The 23,165-nt window shown below is 30.8% G+C and overlaps 1 protein-coding gene across 4 annotated transcripts in view; it reads left to right on the forward strand.

Annotated features, from left to right (window-relative positions):
- LOC126978340 (potassium voltage-gated channel protein Shaker) overlaps positions 1-22,820 on the forward strand; it is a 383,795-nt gene extending 360,975 nt beyond the window's left edge. For 3 of the 4 annotated variants that reach the window (XM_050827086.1, XM_050827084.1, XM_050827085.1), the window contains 3 exons: positions 3,366-3,586; positions 5,003-5,192; positions 13,200-22,820. In XM_050827086.1, coding sequence (XP_050683043.1) covers positions 3,366-3,586; positions 5,003-5,185 — 404 coding nt within the window. In that variant the 3' untranslated portion in view covers positions 5,186-5,192; positions 13,200-22,820. Of the gene's footprint in view, positions 1-1,063; positions 1,488-3,365; positions 3,587-5,002; positions 5,193-13,199 lie in introns of those variants that run through there. The other variant, XM_050827087.1, reaches the window with a different exon arrangement.
- The last annotated feature ends 345 nt before the right edge of the window (positions 22,821-23,165 follow it).

A 23,165-nucleotide genomic window follows, 5' to 3' on the forward strand; every position in this document is an offset into this window, starting at 1 on the left:
ACTATGCTTTAAAAGTGAATGATGAAGGAAGAGTTAATGAATGTATTAACCAACAAAAATCCATGATCTGTTGTTTCTTCTAACGTGACCTGAAATGCTATAATAATTCAATTTTGTAGGATAATAGAGCGAAGTGTCAAATGTTAACAGCTTGTAACAAGTGGCATCTCTGCTCTACCAAATGTTACTCTGAGTTTAACCTTTTATTCCTCGAACATCGTCCGTGTTATATATTTTACACCCGTATAGTAGATGCAAAATTAGCTTCCATCTTAGAAAATCAATAGTTACTAGCGACTAAAATCTGACTGCAGTTTGGTCAAATCCGCCCTTAGCATAAATTTGTACTCTATGATAATTTTTACTCTAACATAACACTTCCGATAAATGTCGTAAGGTATTATTTATTATTTCTTTATTTTTTTAGTTTCACTTTGTCAAATAATAATTTATTATTTAACTTACCTAATACCTACTTATTGTAAATTTATTAAAAACATTTAAGATACCAGCTAAAAATTGTATTTACTACCAGTTTAAATTTGTTGAGTTGGCAGACAATATTTTTCGTATTAATTTTAACGCCACTTTAGATTTGCTTGTTAAACTCAGTACACTACATGTATACGTTTTAAATTTCATTAAATTGAAAATGAAATTTGGATTCTTAACTGTTAAAAGTTTGTCTCTACAATAATCTAAATTGTGCTAATCTAAATTGATGAATAATTCACCCATTATTGAAATAAATTGTGATAGCTTACATCATTAAATTACGTCAATTTATAAACATAAACAAACAGAATGCTAGTATCAAATTATATAGTGTCTAGTGAATGTACTCTGACTACAAACTTAATATTTTATTTGATGATAAAACCTTTTGTGTTGGAAATAAGCAAATTACAATGATGTTAATATTTCATTCGACAACTTCTTATGTCTTGTATATGTTTTTTTAAGTTTTTATTTGAATTAACTATACTTGTATGTATTAATTTGTTTATGTGCATTTTATTTTATTATTTTTTATTTATTTTCTTTGTTTTTCACACATTTTCAGGGAGGGAAGAGGATCGAGACGAATATTTCAGTGAACATTGAATGTAAAGTGTTCTAGTTCAATAGACAATAGTTAATTAAAATCGAGAGAGACGATAATTGTGATATTATTGAATAAGTAATATTGACGCATTGGTGTAAATATGATTATAAGTGATATAAAATACAAGATGTTTTTCGTTCGAGTTATGTTTGCGACACGTTTATTTTTAAACGTTCTTAGTCCACGCACGGTGTATTCTATTTTAGATGAGCATATTTGTGTATATATTAATACACCGAGGCAAAATGACTGTTTAGTTAATTAAATGATGCAATTAAACATTGTTATCATTTGAATGTGATGCGTGATGATGAAAACTAGTCGTAAAGTTCAATGAATGTAAATAAAAGACGATTCATACTAATAAATCGAGTATAATTTGTATATGTTTTTATTTTTGAAGTTACAATATTTATATATAAACTCAAATTGAACACTTGGTGAGATTATGAATATGAAGTTGAAATATTATCAGTACAATATAAATGTATTTTAGAACCTTTTTAGTTAAAACATACCCTGAGGTTGTTGCTGTTTCGTCAGTCGCTTGCGACTTCAATCGATAGCATCCCAAAAATTCTAAATTTTTTTTTTAAAACATAAAACGTTTGTTCATCACAAAATGAAAGCAAATGTATTATTTACACTCATTTAGGAAACAAAGGGACGCTTTGATATATTTTGTAAGTGACTTTATTTATATTTGTGTTAATAATGTTTGCGCTTGATTTAAAAATAACAATTTGATTGTTTTACTAAGCTTAAACTAACATGGCATCCTTTATTTATAGATTATAGTGTTCAAGTAACCATAATTCATATTCATGATTTAGCATTGAATGTCTTATAAGAACCCAAGCATTGTCTGTTTGCATATAATGTAAGCTTTTGGTAAGTATTGTAGTAATAATCCTCTTTAACATTGTGGTTACACCCATAAGGCTGCTAATGCGGCCTAATACTAATGCATTAACATAACAGGCTTCCGTCTTCAATTCTCTTTGAAGGTGTTCTAATACTATTTAGTACTTATGTGCATCTAAATCTTTATAAAGAAAATTCTCATATTTTTTCTGTATTAGACAGAGTTTAAGCAGTGCATAAATGTATTTAACGGGCTTCTTGAGTACAAAGCACTAACGAATGAATTTCATTCAATTTCAGAGATATAGACGGTATAATCATCAACACCAATAATTTTGAAAAGAAATTATTCATTGAATTGAATTTTTTTCAATACAGTTATGCGAAAAATTAGTGATGAATTAAAATATTTTTAGAGTTTCACTCAAATAATTTATCTTTCGGAATCACTTTGCGAATTTTTACTTTTACGAAAATTTTAGGTCATATCATCAAAATTCTTCAAAGCCAAAAACATAATTTACAAAATGTTTGTATTTTATAAAATAAGTTTTTTCAGATTTACAAAATGAATGTATAAAACGAATGTAATTATATTTTTTGTATATTTTCGGGCGATGCTTGGGAATCTAAAGACAGTTATAAAAAATAAAAATACCCTTGCTATGGTACTGCACTAGAAATATCGTTAGAAAGAAACATCAAAACCTTTTTACGATTTCTTTAAAAGCTTGGGTATATGGGTACTCAGATTTAGTTACGCACTAGATTGTGATGGTTAACAATCAGGGCTAGCATAGTTTTAAAACAAATAACTTCTTAGAAGTTATTCTTCTTTGGCGTAATAGAACAAAAATCCTTATAAAAATATTCCTAGTGCTATTTTACGTCTGTTGAAAAATCAATATTGTATTAAAGAAGGGATTAAATACAACCAATGGAAATATTACTATACCGGATAATTAAGTTAAATAACATGTAATTAGATATCACTAAATATTTTTTTCTATCATGAAAGAGAAATAATTTTTTTTATTCTAAAACTTGAAATTCCATATTGAAATTTATTTAATTCTCGTCCATTGGTTGTGGATCAGAAGACATATAAGTTACAATAGGCTTGGTAGCTGAAGTATGATACAAATTGTCTAGTTGACCAGCTAATGTCAGGGTGTCGAATTTGCGTGACGTTGTGCATGCGCACCTCAAAAAATCAGTCTAATAGTTTGTCCCCAACGAGCCAAAAGAAGTATAGCTTCATAAATATTGATGAAATAGTATTTTTGCACAGTACCTCTAAACGCCGTAACTTAAAAATTCATGTGTGGATTTTACTAATCTATTAAATTGTATTTTTTTACAAGCGCACATTCTAAACGAACCGTATTAAATACAGTTTCAGGTCCAATAAAGAGGACATCCATTAGTGACGATTCAGCGTCCGACTTGTTGGAACTCGAGGACACCGGCGAAACAGATGAAAATCTTGGAAGTCAATTGCAGGCATTGAGGGAAGAGGAGCGATTGTTGTTAGAACAGCAGGCAACAATGTTGGCAACCGGGGCATCTGATGATATTGCCCTACTGGAACACCTGGATACTCTACGTCTCAATCAGGTTGTTTATCTGACAAAACTCTTAACTTCCTTACGTGAATAAATAAATAAACATATACATTTCTGCAGTTACTCCATACGTTTAAAATATCCTTGGTCAATGAGCAGCAATGTAAAAGATTTATTCAGTTTAGGTTTTATTCGGACAGTAATAGTTGACACACGACTGGAGAAAAGTGTGCTTACATATTCTTTAAGCACACTGCTACCGTTCCGCTATCAGACTGAATTATATGTCCTTATTTGTGTATAGAACTTCATTGAGTGTGACAATTATTCAAGTTAGATCTTAACTCTGTTCAGTGATGATTGTGTAAATAATCGAATTTAAATTATTTTTGAACTCGATTTTAAGATTATTTTTCTTAAATGAAACACGGCATATTTCAAAATATTTACAAAGTTTGACATCAATAAGCCTACTAGTAAGACTTCCTATCTTTTAGAATTGCCAAATATTTTATAATATAGCTATCGATTAGGAAGTTACGATGGCGATCATTAGGTATATGTATTATACTATTATTTTTCTACGTGGATTTTTGACAGTTAAAAATTCCGAAATGTACTTAACCGTTTCTGGTGTCATTTTTTGTTTAGATGAGTTAGTAGCCTGGCTGAAAATCGAACCTGGTAATTTGCTCATAGATTGAATTCTAAGAAATTTAATTGTTTATTGTAAAATCTCCTATATTTTCCTTAACTTCCTCAATATTTTACGATTTCATAGTGATCAGTTTTTTGTTTTTATTTCGAGAATTTTGCGCAGAACATTGTCTGTCACGTCGGTATTGTTATTTAATATGTCTAGTTAAATATTCAGCAAGTTTTTCTCTGAAATTTCAGAAAATAGTTGTGAACTATGATGCAGAGGTAGTTTCCTTTTACTTGCTACTAGATGGCGTCACTACTCATCTATTTACTTATCATTGTATTTGTTTGAATCACTGAGACCGCTATTAGTTAGTATATAGATAAATACAATAACATTCAATTCAATATTACAAAATTTAAAGAAACAGTTAACTAATGTTAACTAACACGAGTTAAGGTTCTGTATCCCGCAAATCGGAGAGATGGCAGCCACATTTAGGATAAAATTGGGGATTCCAATCTAGGGCTTTCCTTATATTCAAAATCTGTTCGGAGCCTGTGGCCAATTTAGTTTCTTTTCAGCATTTGATCGACGTCTCATTTCAGTGTTCCGAAACGCCTAATTCTTTGTTTGTGATTTTCTCAGCTCGTCACGCTTAGCCGTATAAGTCAATTTGGTAATAAAATAAGTTTTACGAATCATTAACCTCACCGTGATAAAATTTCCACTTTTTTCATGCGCACACACCGTTTTGTGTTAATAGACAATAAATAAGGTTTAAAACAAAATTTAACGATATTCTTAATTTGGATGTATGTACAGATAAAGCAACGTGAAGTGATAAGGCAACAAGCAGCGATTGCGAGGCGTAATGCTCGCGAACAGAACGCTGAGGTAGCTCCACCTTACCCGCAGCTCCCGGCACCACCATGCAACGTGCACGTTAATCAGCTGCATGCAGCCAGCAGCACGGCATACGGTGACTCTTTAGAGACTGACGTCTGACCAACGGGTATGTAACACTTACACACTCTATTCCTGCATCTTTAAGAAATAAAAGACATGTTTGTGTACCAGAGTACACTTGTCGGAAGTGAAACTTTTTTACGATATAATTTTTCAACTATTTACAACTTCACAGAGATTTGGGTGGATAGGGCTTAAGAAATAAAATCCGTATTAAACTAAAGCTATTTTATTATTATAGACGCGTACAAGTAATTATTTTTATTTTATCACATTCAAACTAATATATTAATCTTTACTTTGGTAAAAAAACAACATGGGGCGTAACCGGAAATCGTGACGACATTGATATAGAATTTCTCTCATATGTCGATAATGAAGATTCACTTCAAAAAGTGTGTGTGTACTTATGTACTCAAGAAGTTATACCTTACTCTTTGGAGTAATAAAATAAAAAAAAATTAAGAAAATTTATTTCTCGTGCTTTTTAAAATTTGTAGAAAAAGCCGCATCATTTAGCTAAGTAACGTTTATCTAAATATCATTAAATTATTTTGATGCAATTAGAAAGTATATATTTAATTTATATATTTTATGAGTTTACATATTGAAATTTATACAATTTTCGTCTATTGGTTGGGGTGAGACATGCGAGTAACAAGAGGTTTTGTGGTAGCTGAAGTATGATACAATTGGTATAGTTAATCAGGTTAATTCAGGGAGTCGGTGTTTTTTTATGAAGAAACAGACGAGACGAGCAGGACGTTCAGCTGGTGGCGCTCTTGAGAACACTGTGATGTTTACAATCTACTGTTTCACGGCAGAAATAGGCGCCGTTGTGGCAGCCATAGGCTAGCCGGCATTACCTCTTTTTAAAGACGCAGATGAAAAATGGGCAGTGAATATGCCTTCTACCAGAAAATACTTCCCATTATTGTTATTTCCAAGTAGTAAAGGTTTTATTAAACTCAGTTTATCTAGGGAAGTTCTGAAAGAAAATAAATATAATAGAAATACGAGAAAAGCTCCTGGATATGAGCTCCAAGTTTTATGAAAAAATGCTACTTAGACGAATAAAACCGATTTATAAGTAACGAAATTTAATAAATAAAATTTAAATAATCAACACCGTACAATATATAGATATATATTGGTACGGTTGGTATCATTCAAAGCCTTCTAGAATACGGGCCTTAGTCAGCCATAGGTACACACATAAACATATACGAAATAATACTAATTGATGAAAGCGATACGATATAGTACTCACATAATTGAATTTTATATAAATATATTATAACGTCCAACGGCTCAACCCACATTTAATACAAAATTAAATTAATCGCAGCTCAACGTTATATCCATTTACATCTCAAAGTGCAGTCAGCTTACCTAATAAGATTAGCTCTGAGAGCAATTAACTATGAGTATGTGTTAAAATTTTCCTCTTTACTAGATTAATATGAATAAAGTGAGCGATAAAATATTCACATTTTCGATTATATATTTTTATTTTCGATTTAGGTTCGAGCAGCATTCAGTTTACACTTTAAGTGGCCTATGAATTTGTCAACACGATGAAAACATAGATAAATGTAAATACCTGTAATAAAATAAATTAAATACCTGTTTGTGAGTTTCGTAGGTTAGACTTCATTGTGATGTAAGTTTCGCTCTTTACCCTAATAATTATAATAAGGAGGATATATTATTAAATTCAATCAATATTTTTTTGTAATATTGGTGTACTCGTTTGACGAAGGTTTTATAAAATGCGGAGTAAAAGACGTTACGATCAAAAGTGAAACCTTTTTACGTTTGGGAGTAATTCAATTAATTCTTGATATTTAAGTGTTAAAGATATAAAATACTTGATTAATTCATAACTGTAGTCCGTTTGATAAATAATAAAGAATTTTTTTAAGTTGGAGGCAGTAATGTGTAGTTATTGTGTTTCGGTCTGAAGGGCACCGTAGCTAATGAAATAACTGGGCAATTAAGACTTATCATCTTATGTCTCAAGGTGACAGGCGCAATTATTGTAGTGTCGCTCATAGTTTTGGGTTTTGAAGAATCCTGAGAGGCACTGCATTGTAATGGGCAAGGCTTATCAATTTTTATCAGCTGAACGTCCTGCTCGTCTCGTCCCTTATTTTCATTAAAAAAAAAACATTTTTAGGTTTTAAGGGATACGATGAGTAACACCCATTTAATACCACAGAAAGATTAATTGAGTCAAGGTCATATAACAACATAATAAAAGATAGCGATATGCTAAACGAAAGTTACATAACATGCTCTATGATAGACAGACAGAAAGCTTAGCGTGACGGCATAATGGCGTGTACAAGGCGTGAACTTTATTACAGTGTATGAAAGAAAAGGGCAAGGAAAACATATGTTATATTGCAACGTTTCGCAATTTTTTGGAACATACATAAAACTAAAAACTACTATTAAAAATGATTAGTTTATTTATGTGTTTCAATTTAGTTAATTGGATTCCATAATTTTTGAATTGATAAAACTTTTATAACTCTAATCATACAGACATTTTATTTCTGGAAAATTTTAAAAAGCGTCGTCACTTGCATTTGGTTACAGGAAAACTTGGAAACGAAAACTTCTATTTCTATTTTATTCGCTTAACGACGACTCAGTATAAAATTACTCCATTAAAAATAACTAGGTATAACTAGAGGTAAGTGTAGGTGCTCTATTTATTATTGAAATGTATAAATTAATACTGTCAAGTACATCTATAAATCTAATATTAATTTTAAAAAGTGAAATATATAATGGTTCGTGACAACCCTAGCCGTAAGGGAAATCAACGAGCAAATGAATGGCAGTAGGCGGTGTACCATTGAGGGAACAGAAAGGCGAGCATTACAAGAGTATTCCAATCTGTGGTGAATGAATACGACGCGATCGATGTGTTCTGCGGCAAGTGCGGCCGCAAAATAACGTAGGGCTGCTACGTGTGGTCATTTTTCATTTTATTTATTCGAAGTAAGCCAACAAATTGTCAAGATTTGTATATAAATTTGCTATATTTTATTGGATATGGATATTGTTAGAATATTTTACTTATTACTAGCTGACCCAGCAAACGTTGTATTGCCGATATTAAAATCGCAATACAAAAGTAACTGTTGAAATGACTGATGGGTGAAAATTTGAAGTTGTATGTATTTTTTAATGCTGACTCATAATCAAACAAATTTCAAAAATAATTTCAAAAAAATTAAAAAAAAAATCGTGTGGACCACCCTTAACATTTAGGGATATGAAATAGATGTTGGCCGATTCTCAGACCTACTCAATATGCTCACAAAATTTCATGAGAATCGGTCAAGCCGTGACACGAGAATTTTATATATAAGAGAGATATAGATTCTGTAGTTATGTGTAAAAAAGACCACCCTGCAGGCAATTTTTCACAGCCCAGCTCACACAAGCTCGTTGCTCTCTCCATCCCTCATCCCCCATCTCGTCGATGCATCACACCTCACACCCATTATGCTACACTTGGCAGTGTTAAAAATTGACGCCTCTTAAACCGAGAAGCACACTTGTTTTTACTCAGCTTAAATTAGCTGAATACAATTTTCGACTAGCCCTTATTAAAATTAAATTTTAATTTTTAAGTACCGTTGAATAATTTCAAAATGATTTTTTATTTAGGAGACGATGATATGTTTTTTGATGGTTCAGTAAAGTCTCAGAGTACAATATCAACATATAATATAATAGCTGACATAATAAATAAAAGACTGTTTTTATAAATTTTTCAATAATATTTCATAACTTAGAGTATTATTTCGTAAAATATGGCCCCTATTGTTATAATGAAATTGTTTCACAGCAGTACTGGCCAACCGTGCGTCAATAAATTCTCTCATAGAAATCTGTCCATACTAAACAAAAATATTAGAAATTGAAAAAAAAAACTATCCTATCTCTCAAGTTGGACTAAACTGCTCGCTTTCCAATATCAAAATTGCATTCAAAAGTTAAAATGAAAATTAGTACTCTGAAACCACAATAAGGTATTTTTTATTTTTAGTTGTGGTAGAAGCACAAATTCATCGTTGGTAATTTGGAACCGTGTGTCAGTAAGTGAAAAATTATCTTAGCATGATCATTAATGCCGACTTCTCATTAATAATAAACTTAAAGTTTTTTACTTTACTTAGTTTATTGATTAATTTATTATTTTAGCACAATAATTTAAGTATTTGGTGCAGTTAAGTTTATTTTAATGGAAATGTCGGTATAGTAAACCCTGTGGAAATCTTTGTATATGTGAAAATGTAATATTTAATAATTTGTTATCTGTTTTAGATTTATTAGCTCCCTGTTTATTTATTTACTTTTAAAAAGTTTAAAAAAAAAATCTCAATTTCATTTTAATAAACATAAAAAAAATACATGGTCTTGGTTCATGTATCAGGTTCTATAAGTGTAAGTTTTTTTTAATTATACTTGTTTGTGTCTCATAATAAAAATGTTGTGAAATGCTTAACGCAAAATATGAGACAATTGAGTTTTTCAAGATGACAGCTTGCCGCTTCTTTGGAGCTACCTATTCTCAGCTTTAAGTGTAGTCGTAACAAGGTGTTTCAAAAAAAAATTATTTGAACCGCTCTGTAAGTCATCAATTTGTATTGGAATATATTCGAAAAAATATCATGCGATAAATAAAAGATACCATCTCACTTCCCTGCGAATAGAAATTAATGAATTCGCAATCTAGAGGCGATCCGCCTTTTAGAATCTGTTTGTTGATTCGATTGATTACATAATTATTTAATGGTCAGATTTTGAAATTTACACTTGATGTAAATGCACGTTTTGTTTGGTAAATGAAAAATTTTATAAGCAAAAATACTTCACCTCCAATTAGGCCACAAACCCGATACAACGCTATAGTTAAATCAAAATATTTTTTAATGAAATATTAATTGCAATACAATAGACGTTAGATAAATAAATATTAAAAGCCTTATCAATATAATAGATAAAAGCTATTTCGCTTCCTATCTCTACCTCTCAATTAAACCAACTTTCATAAAAATCAGTTATTATATTACAAATTCTTTATATGTACACCCTACGTCCTTAAAATACTTTATAAGACATAGTTTCTGACAAAAAGTGATTTAACGTTTTCACAAAAATTGTAAGGCTACATTTAGTGCTAAATCGCCGGTCAGGGCTGTTGTCGGTCAATAGTAGCTATAATGATGAAATCATATGAACGCATTGTCCGCGTAGTCCAGCGCATATAAATTACTACGCAGCTAGAGCTACGTTGCACTGACGAGAATCGTCGGTCGAGCTCGTCGGTCCGACGTAGCACCGTCCGCTGACACGCTATGGCAATAAATTTGTGCATTCAGTGTGACGCTGACCGGGCGACGGACCATGCGCGTTTGTAACATCCTCATCAAAATCATAATTAAAAATTCGTGTTCGGGCATGATCGAATATATTGTATAAATTTCTCCTTCAATGTACGTCGACGACGACGCTCGACCGACGGTCAGTAGTAGCTATAACAATGAAAACATATGAACGCGCACAGTACATCCCTGATGAATCGCTTCGCGCGTATAGCTACCTCGCGCTAACCAGAATCGTCGGTCGATCTCGTCGATCTAGCGTACGTCGGTCCGCTGACGCGCTATGGCGGTAATATGCTGCAATTCAACACGTGCAATAAAGTTTGCTATCAGCTTAGGACTAAACGCAATATGATCTCTCACCATCGATCGAGCACTAAATGCAACCTATCGATGACTAAGAATAATATATTAATTCACTATCGCGTTCTAATGATTGATAATCCTGGCTTCACCTTATTAGTATGCCTTGCACCAAATTGTTGTAAAAATAACATAAAAAGGGTGTAACACAACACGAAATTACCTTGTTGGAGATAGTAAATAATTAAATAGATATCAAAGAAGTGGATGTTCTATTTAAAAAAATAATAGAAACAGCGCGATACGCCTGGAAGATGTAAATCATGGACAAGTCGTTCAGAAAATATTATAAGGGGATGTTTGATTATACGAATAAACTATAAAATAATAAGGTAGATACTTATGATCAAAGAACAGGTAAAAGAGGTTAGAAAGGAAATAGTTAATGATTTGTATAAGAACGCTCATCACTCCCACTCTTTGATTCAACTACAAGCCAGGAACCAATACGTGCACGCATAACGCACACTAACTACAGTCGCGAGTTTGTTAGTGATTGTCACACTAACGCAAACACTGCCCTTGACGTACAATCAAATCATCGCAATGCAAGCAAGGAAAGAAGAGCGGATTTCGCAAAGGCTTACCATTGCAGATAACGATTGCGCGTTGCTTTGAAAAGGCGCATTCATAGCATCTATATTTTTTTATTTAACTTATTGCAAAAGTATAGTTTGTTTTGAATTTTGTAGTTGGTGCTACATTTTTTAAATTAAAAAAAATACCATTATTATTTTTAAGATACCGATGGAAGATGTACCTTGCGGTCGATATTCAAAATCTGACCTTTTGTCTTACAAGTAATAGTAGCACAAAACGGAAATATAACACAATTTAAAGTACCTAAGTTCCCGACGCACTTTAAACACGAACTATAAGTGGTGAACGCAAGTAACGGTTAAAGTATGATTTTTTAATCATAGTGACGGCGGGGCTGCTACGCCCACATTACCTTTCCGAGATACAAATTTGAAACAAATAAAGCGTCCAAAATTTGCAATGTTTGCAAAATGTTTGAAATGATTATTCTGAAAGTTAAAACATATATTAAATATAATATTATACTATCTGTTTAGTAACCTAGCTCAAGAAGAATATCTACACATTGCGAAGTTGTAAGTAATAAGTGTGTTTGTAATATCGGCTGGAACTATATAGATGTGCATTTGGTTAAGCCTTCCCTGACTGTTGTAAATGTTATATATTTTATAGCAGCTTTTCAGTGCCAATATGTTTTATTTGGAGTAATAATATATGTCCAATTTGTGTTTCAACGGATTAAATTGCGGTTGAATTAAATAGTCTTAGACTGAATACTCTATTTTCTTATGTAGATATATATCTGTGTATAAATGTCATATTTACTTAAAAATTTAAAGCATCAAACCGTAATTTAATACTTTTGTTGTATCCCCAGTTATTAATGTGTTGTAACCCCTGTATCGTGTTTATGTAAAAATATCCAGAATATATGGAATTTATTAACTGTGAAACTGGATGAATTAGGTCAAAATTCGCATGATAATCTCGATTTATGCTATGATAGTTTACATAGAATTTAATATCATGAATTTATTAATAAATTAAAACAATTATGCAACACAACATATTTTACAACAAAATAATAAATGCTGAATCCAAAATGATCATACAATCAAATAAAATTTACTTACAGCAAATGGTACCGAACAATTTGACAATTATTATATCCAATGCGTTCTGATATTAAAATGAAACGTAAACTCTTACCCAGCTAGACGTAAACCGAGATTACTATTGGCAATGTGTGTAAGATGTAAATGCGCTGACAAAAAAAAATAGCCTATATGCAATGTTCAGGAGTTTGAACGAAAATCATCGTGTTTTTTACATCTGGTTCCTTAGATTCAGTCAACGAGTAAAAGACATGAAGAACTGCATATGCGCTATAGTTTTATATCAAATAGTTTGACAAATCAACCGACGCTTCTTGATTTTGTCTAAAACAATTTCACTAAAAATAACGTAATCCAAATAAAAAAACCACAGAGCACATTTATTTATAAATATATGAATTATGATATACGAAGTATTTTTGCTTTGGTTTCTCTTTGTATATATATAACATTATATAGAAATATCACTTTCTGAGTTTTAAAAATAAAATAAAAAATGAATAATATCACCAATATTAATACTTATGAGATTGTGAAAAACGCGTGGAATTGTTTTAGACAAGGAATCTTTGTGCTTTGCGTACTATGTAAATAAACGTATATAAAAAAGTGAATTAAATGTTTCAGATAAGACGAGGAGAGGGAAGTGTGGTCACGAGGTTTGGCGTGGTCGGTTACCAGCTCGTTCCCCACCGGCGTGCCATGTCTGATGGCTCCTCGTCTCTAGACATCTCGGCACCTTGTCCGCGATTACGAACTTAAAGTGCTTCTATTCTGATATTTAAGTCTAGCTTTTATTAATAGATGCTTAACCCTTATCGGGAATACAATAGTTTATGATTAATGTGGTAGATTATTCTCATCATGCTTACATTCTTTTGGTTATTAGTTTAGTACAAGGCTTAATTTTTATCTCTAATTATTTGTGTTAACTTAAAAAAGCATTAAGTTAATCCATTGGATATATTATGAATAATTTTCTGTTATATTAGAGCGAAATTATTTCAATACAAATTGTTGAAGTTATTACTTCATGTTCATTTAATTGTCTTGTGTATGTAATGATTATGATGATGAGAATGAGCTACATAGCTGAGGCACGAACTCCACCAAAGCGGAACTATGCGAAGCGGAGAAAAGATGAGAGATTTACTACAAAGGTGAATCCATCGAAACTATGCGGAGAAGTATTTTGGCTAGAGCTAAACTACTTAAATGGACGAAGTCACGGATGTGTAAAACGGTGATGTAAAAATCCCTGTGCGCGCTGAAGCTTAGTTACAACAATAAACTCACTTTTATCCGTTGATCGCATATGACCTGTGATGAACAGTATCCACTGAAGCTATGTGGTTACTCGGCGCGTGAAAAACAAAATTATATCTTATTTGTTCTTTGGTGGGGTACGGGCCTAACACAGCTTCTATTTACACACATTATTACAATAAGTACAGGAATTGTTCCTGTAATAGTTTTAAAACTTTAGATATTAGAAGGAACAATAATGTAATTAGACTAAGAAAGAGACATTCATACCGAAGTGACTACACACAATATGGTAATGCAATTACAACTTAATGTTTGTGCTATGACTAAGGACAATTACGTAAATGACACGTTAACACAAACAAAAGAAGACATCTCAAACGGGACTCCCTATGTGTTTATCTAAATGAACTTTGGACATTTGTTGATGAATATAAACAAATATATAGGTAGAGATCCCATAATTTTTGGAAGACATCGACGCTTAATTAAATACACTTAATTGGGTATTCGAGCACGGTTGGATCGACTAATAAAATTCTATTCGCTTATATGTGTATACAAAATGTAGTAGGCTATGAGTACATCCATTTTGATCATACTTTATAAATATCCCATTATCATCATAATATTCCATCATACTGTTAGTTTTGTTAAGTGATTATATAATATTTATATACTTTTATGATTTATTGAACCATAAAATGTTCTATAATTTCGTTTTTGTACTTGTATAGAGAACGGTAATAACAAGTGTAAAGCAGAGACTAATCATTGAGGAAGTCTTTGTGAGTGTATACATATAAGCTAATTGGATATCGATCTACCAACCTTGCTCCAAAGTGAATGGAAAATGACAAGTCGTGACAAAAAAATATAAGAATGTTTCTTTACGGGCCGCTGTGAATTTAAATGGTGACTATGTAAGAACCTTAGAAAACGGAACACCAAAGGATTATCTTTAACATAATATTTCACCAATAATGGCCTGTTTAGAAACATCAAAGTACAGGCTACGATATACGGAAAATGATCTAGATTGATGATTTGGAAATTTGGTTTTGTGGCGGATAATATTTAAACTTTCCTGAGGCAATTATTACCTTTAGGCCTATGCCTCGTATATACACAGTGGAAAGTCAGACTAATAGAGTAACATATTTTATACCTACACAGCAGTAGAAGAAAATCGAGTGTTTTTCAACGCCTGTACACCAGCGCATTTGGAATTATGGACATTACATATTTTGTCCGATTTTAAACATTATTTTCTTTTGTGTAGAGTTGAATATTCCATAAAAAATTCGATAGTCTTATTCTATTAGTCTGTGATTAACGAACTTATTTATGTTGTCTGTCGTGTATCAGTGTTACTATCCCCAATCCTTATATAGAATGAAACAGCCTCGACTGCACAAGGACTACAATTGAAGGTGGCAACGGTCATGATAATAACAGATTATACTAATTGTCGATGTTAATTTTTATTCGTAGAAAGTGTAGGTATTCGTTAGGAAGATAGATCATAGGCACTGATTTGTTTTACAGCGTTACTCTGGGGAATGATTCTTGGTCAATTATATTTTAGTCAACTTCAATACTAATATCTACTTTTATATATCATCGAACGAGAAAATAATACGTACATTTTAGTGCGTCTTTTGACTCGTTCTGTAAAGGATTTTCTCTTATATATCTCACACAAAAATAATTTAACGTTATTGATTTGTATAGGCCTGTTTAAATATTTTAGGCCGCCCGATTTCTCCAAGACACTTCAAACTAAGTTTAACAAAACTCAATTTTATCGATCGTCAGTTTTGTCGTCAACGTCAACAAAAAAATTAAAATATCGACTGTCAGTACTACCCGTAAGAAGTTAAAACTTAGCTTCTCACATTTGCTAGCATCACATTTTTGGGTTTTGGTAGAAATATTTCAGGTTGTATTGAATGTCATTTTTTATAATACATTATTTTATCAACGTATTAATAAAATATTTTTGAAGATTTACGTTTTATTATCTTTTATATTAGAACCGAACAAACTTTAATAGAATGGGTTTTCAACATATTTTATGCATAATAAGAAAATCTTAAGCATTAATATTCAAAAATTGATACAATGCCAAAATCAAATACGAGAAGTCAAATGATTTCAGTAAGTAGAGTGGTCATTAGTAAAAAAAAAACAAATATTTATCAATCTGCTTTTCCTCTTCCGAAAAAACGCGAATACATCAATGCATTTAAATTATGCCAATTAAATCGCTTATCAACTGGTTAAACATAAATGGTTAGTCTTATCTAATTTTAGGATAAATATATAACAAGTAAGGGCTAAGTTATTAATATTTTAATTACTATATCCATTTAATTCAGTGAAGTACGAAAGTTGTATACGTATATTTAAATGGATTTATGTTAAATTAAGCTTTTCCATACACTACTAATATTCAGTATCGATACTCAAACATAGTACATAATTAAAACAAGTGTAACGCAAACAATTTAATTTTAATTGTAGAAATTCAAATAATTCTCACCATATCCTTTGTACATTTTATAGTGTTAAATATAAAAATAAAAGACATAATTACATTAGATTAAGTAGATTAGGTATTAATAGAATAAGTTTATTGTCGTCGTTTTGAAAATGATTTACTCAAACATATATGCGCGGTTCAAAATATTAAATAAAAGTAGGTATAAAGAGATACACTAAGTTTAAACCAAAATATTACTGTCCAATTATATGTTATTGTTTTTGTTACGTTTTCGACTACCATACAATAAAAAAAAATAGATGTAGCATATTAAAAGGCCGAAACATGCCCATTCCACGTATAATAGATATGACTAGGAAGACATGTGAATCTCGCACACATGTCTTCCTATAGAAACCGTAGCTAATAACATAAAATTATATAACCATTGATGTCGCTTCGTATATAGACGCAATTGATCGCAATCCGCTTTCCGAAAGGTTGGTTTGAATCTGATGTACGAGTAACTCTATGACTATATTGATTATAGTCATAGAGTTACTCGTACATCAGATTCGATATTGATATCGAAGTCATACTTTTTACGAATCATATTGACAGATGATTGCAAATTTGATATTAGACCAGCCTTTGGGAAACTGTGATTTATTAAATATTACAAATGCATATATTTACAAGTAATGTGGGTTAACGCCGTTTATTATAATGTTGTTTATATTTGTCATGACCTTTGGTAACAGTGTGAAGATCGGTGGCCAATTATGTGTTGGGTGTGAATGTTTTTCCATTCCAATCCATTCCACTTAGTCGAGGCTGTTTTAGACTATATATATTAGAGATAAATGTGTCAACCTTAATTTATATTTAGCCATAGGTATGTGTCTATAAATACTCTTTAAACAACGCACGGGTCCATTGACTGATAAGATACAGGTATATATTATTGAGAATGTCTGCATACTATCTATTAATGACTATAATTGTAACGTAATAAAAATCTTAATTAATATCAATTGATAAAACCAAAGGAAATTTGAAAAATTTTTCTGATTTTACGATATTAGCGCTTCTCATCTATTTTTATGAAATTTATAACGATTGCCACCGCTTAAGCTAAAAGTAAGTTACTGTAGGAATAATATTTATCACTGACTCTAAAATTGATTAAAAAATATTTTATTTTCCATTACACGTCTGTATTATTTAAATTATTACTCATGTAAAGTTGGCAATACGATAATAGTATTGTCACAAGGCAAGAATAAAACCGTGTTATAAAAGTTAATAAATAATAAATTAATTTGAAGCAAGGTTACATCTGCTTGATATAATTTCGTATTCTGACATATTTTTATAATAATTGAAAAAACACGAATCAGATATGATTAATTCCTCGTACAGAAATTTTTATTCATTATACTAATACAATAATTTGTAAATAATACTCACAGCAAATAAAAAGCTTTTGCAATTTAAATTTAGACTAAGCGTCTAATTTCCTATTTTTTTATTAATACTTCAGCTACAAAATATATTAATAATAGCTTCTTAAAACATAAATTTGTAGTAATATTAAAAAATTTAATATGAAATGGTAAGTTCTAAATAATTAATATTAAAATTAATGGGTATCGCTAAATTGTATTTAACATGGATGACATTTAACCTACTGAAAGTTAACAAGAGCTTTACTAAATGTGAGGAATCGCACCGAATGTTGCTCCTCCTATAGCAGATCTACCCGTAACATATTATGTACCTATGTATAATCCGGTGTTAAAAACAAATCAGTTATAACCTTCTAATGTTAATATTTATTACTTTTAAAACATGAAGGTAGATATTCGGGAAAAAAACTCGTGTTGGCCAAAAATTGCATTGTGCTTTCATAATGCGTATTATTATTTTCCTCAGTATTATTAGTTCTTATGGTTGTCACGGACCCGGTGCGTAACTTAACATGTTTGTTACCTTTCTAACTAACAAACAATTAGAAATATTAAGTTAAATATATATTAAATGTTAGTTATACGTAAACATAACTTCAAATTTGATACAGTGTCGTCGTTCGTTTACTTGTCAAACATATTTTTATTATAAACGAATTGATTGAGTCATTCTGGAATTATTACGGCGACTGAGGTGGTTTTTATTGAGAAGGGAACTGACTTAAATAATACAACTGCGTTTTAAGTGGCACTTAATATAAATGTTAAGTAGAAAGAAAATAACACACAAGATTATCATTTACCACTACATTCATCCATAAAAGTTACAGGAAAGTAGCGATTTGGGCGGTTTATAATAATCCAAGGTCAATTAAAGAAGGGTAAAGTCTTGTCAATGTAATTTAAAAATAAAAAATTCAAGCCAAGTAGCGATTGCAAAGTAAATGCTAGATAAATGAAAAATAACAAACTTCACAATGACACAAGTCTGTTGCCCGCGAGCTTTCTTTGCCAGTTCAAAAATTTTGCAGATTTGGCGCGGATTATTCCAGAATCCATAGCTACTTGACAGTTGTGACAATGAAGTATGAAATATTATATAATTAGATAGCTTTGAAGTTTTACTGCAAGAATTTTATTTATTAAGAAGTTTATGAAATTAAAATGCAATTTTAATCTGTACTCACCAGAATGCAGGCCACCATTTTGTGACGCCATATTTACACAACAAATTATCATTTTTTATCGCAGTTTGCTGTGAAAATTTAAATAAAATTATAGTAATCAGTTACAAGGATTTTTATATTAGTCAGTCTTGTAGCACTGTATTGTTAAATTCTTAACGAGATGAAATTGTTCAATGTTCTGTTTAGAAAATAAAATAGTAGAGATACCTTAATATTACTTTTGACATTTGGAATGGCACGCCAAAACTCCTATAGATATTATCTTTACGATATTAGTAAAATTTTCACATATTTAATAACTTTAGTATTTCACAAATGTTCCGCCGCCAATCAAAATATAGCGTGACTGGCTGTTTTTTTGGAATTTCAGTTTTTCGAAGAATATAAAATAAATATTTTTTTTAAATACTTATTGGATAACAGTCAAGTAGCAAATTTATTTTGTCCACTTAAAACGAAGTTAGTAATTATTTAACAGTTCAAGTCTGATGTCAACAGACTGTATCAAATATGGTCTAAATAAAAAATTGTAATCCAAAACTTATCGGTACATTTTAAGATTTATAGTTAGGTGTCCGCAATTCTTAGCAACTTGTGTGATATACAAAATATATATCCAATGTTTTAGATGTATATCTACTGCTAGTGTGAGTGGTCTACCATAAGTGTGTGTGTGTGTGCGTATGTGATCTACTGTCAATAATCGTTTCGTTCACGTGATCTCCGAAGCCTTGGCGGGATATTAATTTGCATTTTACATAATTAATAGAAATTTAAGTAATACAAAATAATAAACACACAATGTAATGGTTGTGGATATAGAAATATTTTCATTAGGCTGCCGTTAAATAGGATCTAAAAAGTTCTTTACCATGAAAAAAATGTTTTAATAACTCTTAGCACTGATTATGTATGCCAATATAGAGATGTACACGATTATAATAAAATGATAATTTTTCTAATTCACTTGCCCCTTTCCGTCCAGGATAAAGCGTGTTCATTCGATTTAAACGCAAAATTACCAAAATTATATTATGAGTACATTACTTAATCTTATTTCGATAAATATTTTCGTAATTTAAAAACTATAAGCTGCAACATAAAATAGGCTTCCGTTTAAGATAAATAATATTTCCATGAACATTTCATTTTCAGCTGAGCTTTTTGATCTCAACATCTCATTACTACATGTTAAGATAAGAAGTTTTAATTACCGACTTCATACAAGATAAGATTTTATAATATTAAGAGCTTTTATACTAATATATTTACAAAAGATCTTAAGAACTAATCAGAATTTTTCGCGATGTTTAATGTCCATCCAGTATTATTAGATAAATGATAGATTTAAAGCTTTTATGGCAATAAATTTGTTATGAAAGCTCATTTATGATAGTAACATGTTTTAATATTTATTCAAATAGGTCCCGTCTATTATTTGATGCTAATGCCTATGATTAGTCTAGAAAAACAAGCACGCAATTATTTAATAATAATTAATCACCTACTGAAGTGACAAGTTATAATACGATTGATAGTAACTCTACTACCCAAATAAGAATCAATGAAATTTACAAAGGAAGGAATTTTCTTGAATTTTATGAACGAAAAAGTTAATGTTCTTACTGTAAAATATAAAAAAATTAAAATTATTGTAAGAAACTAGTGTAGACAAAATATCACGGTTTAAATAGAATTCACCTAATATAGATAGTACGATTATTATGAATATATCTACTAGTGTTTCTAAACTATTCAAACGCAATGTAATTATTTTGAATGAATACTTTCTAATGTTATTTATTTACTACCGGTATTATCTATGGACCTGATGTTGATGACGTCCCATCGTCGCTTGGTTGCGGTATGATAAACAAGCATCACTAGGATATTATTATTAATAAATAAACCACGATTTATTGTTTCATGCCAAAATTAATGAAAGAATATGGGTTAAGTAAAAAAAATATTTATTTTCCTGGCCGTATTATTATAGTAACTCAGAGTAAAGGAAACTTCAGAACTATTAACAATAAAAGTCAAAACGTAACAATGAAAACTACAATCACAAAGCAGTGACGTAATGAAAATATCACGACGTGTAACCTAACGGTAATGAAAGTGCAAACCGTACTGACGTAACAGGACTAGCGCGAGGGGGTGAAAGGGGAACGTCCCAGCGAGGTCCATAGACAATGTGGCCGTGTAGTAAACAAAAATTACAGCTTCATGACATTCGGACATCACGCGAACGTACGATTCACACTAAGGAAAATATATATATTATATCGATTTATTTCTAATTTTTTGAGGTCGTCATATTTATTTTAGTCATTGTTTGTAAAATATTAAGCTACCAAATTCTATGTGCTAAACTTACTTGGGCTATTTGAATTTTGATACTACAATAGTGATGTGCCAATAAATTTCGATGTTTGAAGAAAGGCTCTTGGTTGGCAAATATAAAAATATTTTTAATAATTTTGGTACTTTATCAAAAAAGGAGTAAGCATTAAGTCTGTTGAGACTGAGACTAAATTTACAAAAGGTTTACATAGTTGGCAAAAAATATTGTCTGTAATTGATGATTTAATCTAATGAAATAAGATCGAGGAGTAATCAGTTTATATTATTTATAACACGCGTTGTAATAATCCATTTTTCCACTTTTATTTCTCCTTGATCCCAATGTTTTTAAATAAAAAGATGATTATAATATCATCCACGTATTTTGTTTGGTTTACAGTTCTATAGAAGGTTGGGCCTATTAGAGTATAGAATATACAACTGTAGGATCAAAATTCAAGTCTCATTTGAGTAACATAAAAATATAGCACTGAGTTATTAAACATTGTAAAAACACATACGTATTCAGAGCGTTAAGTTTTGTAATAAAATTATGGTATCGTATTTATGCTTTATAATACGGAAATGTTGTGACAACTTTGTTACCGGGAGTGTGCTGCAGATAGAGTAGGCCATCCGATGGGAATCCGGCGCGATAATGCCCTAACAATTATATTGTAGTACAAATTAGTCTGAAGACTTTCTTTAAATGTACACATGGTATTCCATGAACGCAGCGACGATTCGAATAACTGTTGAACTCATGTTATCAAAAGTAGAGATGTTTTCTCCGATTGCTGACTTAAAAAATGAGGATTATCGCTCAAATGTTCTAAAGATCATAAAAAGAAAGAATGTAACCCACGGCACAACCGTAGCACAAGTTGTCACTTCAATGACTTAAACTCGCTCGGTCCGGTTGTAATATTAATAAAGCTTTAGCAGTAGACCTAAATATATTTAAGTGTCTAAACTAAAATCTACCATATTAATGTTTAAAAAGAATGACAAGAGACGGAGATAGGACAGAATGAATGATCCAGGATTACATTCAAGACATTTCATTTAGCTATTTGTAACACATATTTTATATCCTATACCGGTTTAATTAATTTATTATATTATACACTATTTTACAGATTATTTATTTTGGGAGTTTATTATGCTTGTTTTGTTATGAAATTTATTATATCCTGGAAATCGGGAAACCGATAAGAACGAAATAAATACCAAGCCTTGGCTTTTTAATGAAAAAGCGATGGCGCTCTGGTAATGGAGTGGTCTCTGTCTTTCATCTATTATTACGATAAGTAATGTAGAATTAAATTTCTGTTAGCTACCGGACCGCGCGTTTCTCTCTTGTATGACTGATGCTTTAGTACAATATATTGTGTAAAATTAATTTTATATAAGCTACGCCGTCTTATTTTCCTCCTTATACATTGTAAACCCAATATTGTATAAATTTAATCAATAAAGTGTAATTGATGTTTAATGCTGTTTCCATTTTGTGAAAGTCCTTGTCGATCAACAGCCCATATCAAAAATGTATGTATAAGTAGTAAAATAAAATAATTTTGCAAGTTGTAATTGTAAGAAATTTAAGCATTAGGTACCTTATTATTCAGGTTTATAATCCTATTCAAACTACAACTTCATCTATTTATTACAACTTTTAGATTGCCAAGATATTTAACTGTTGGATTCAATCCAAAATGTCGTAAGTGTAGTCCAAAGTAATTCGATTTAATGGTTATATAGGACAATCATCATTTTCAACCTGAATTTATCCACTGCTGTACATAGCCCAGTGCACGTCACTGAACTTTTAACCTTTATC

This window comes from Leptidea sinapis, chromosome Z (genome assembly GCF_905404315.1).
Source record: "Leptidea sinapis chromosome Z, ilLepSina1.1, whole genome shotgun sequence".
Taxonomy (NCBI): domain Eukaryota; kingdom Metazoa; phylum Arthropoda; class Insecta; order Lepidoptera; family Pieridae; genus Leptidea; species Leptidea sinapis.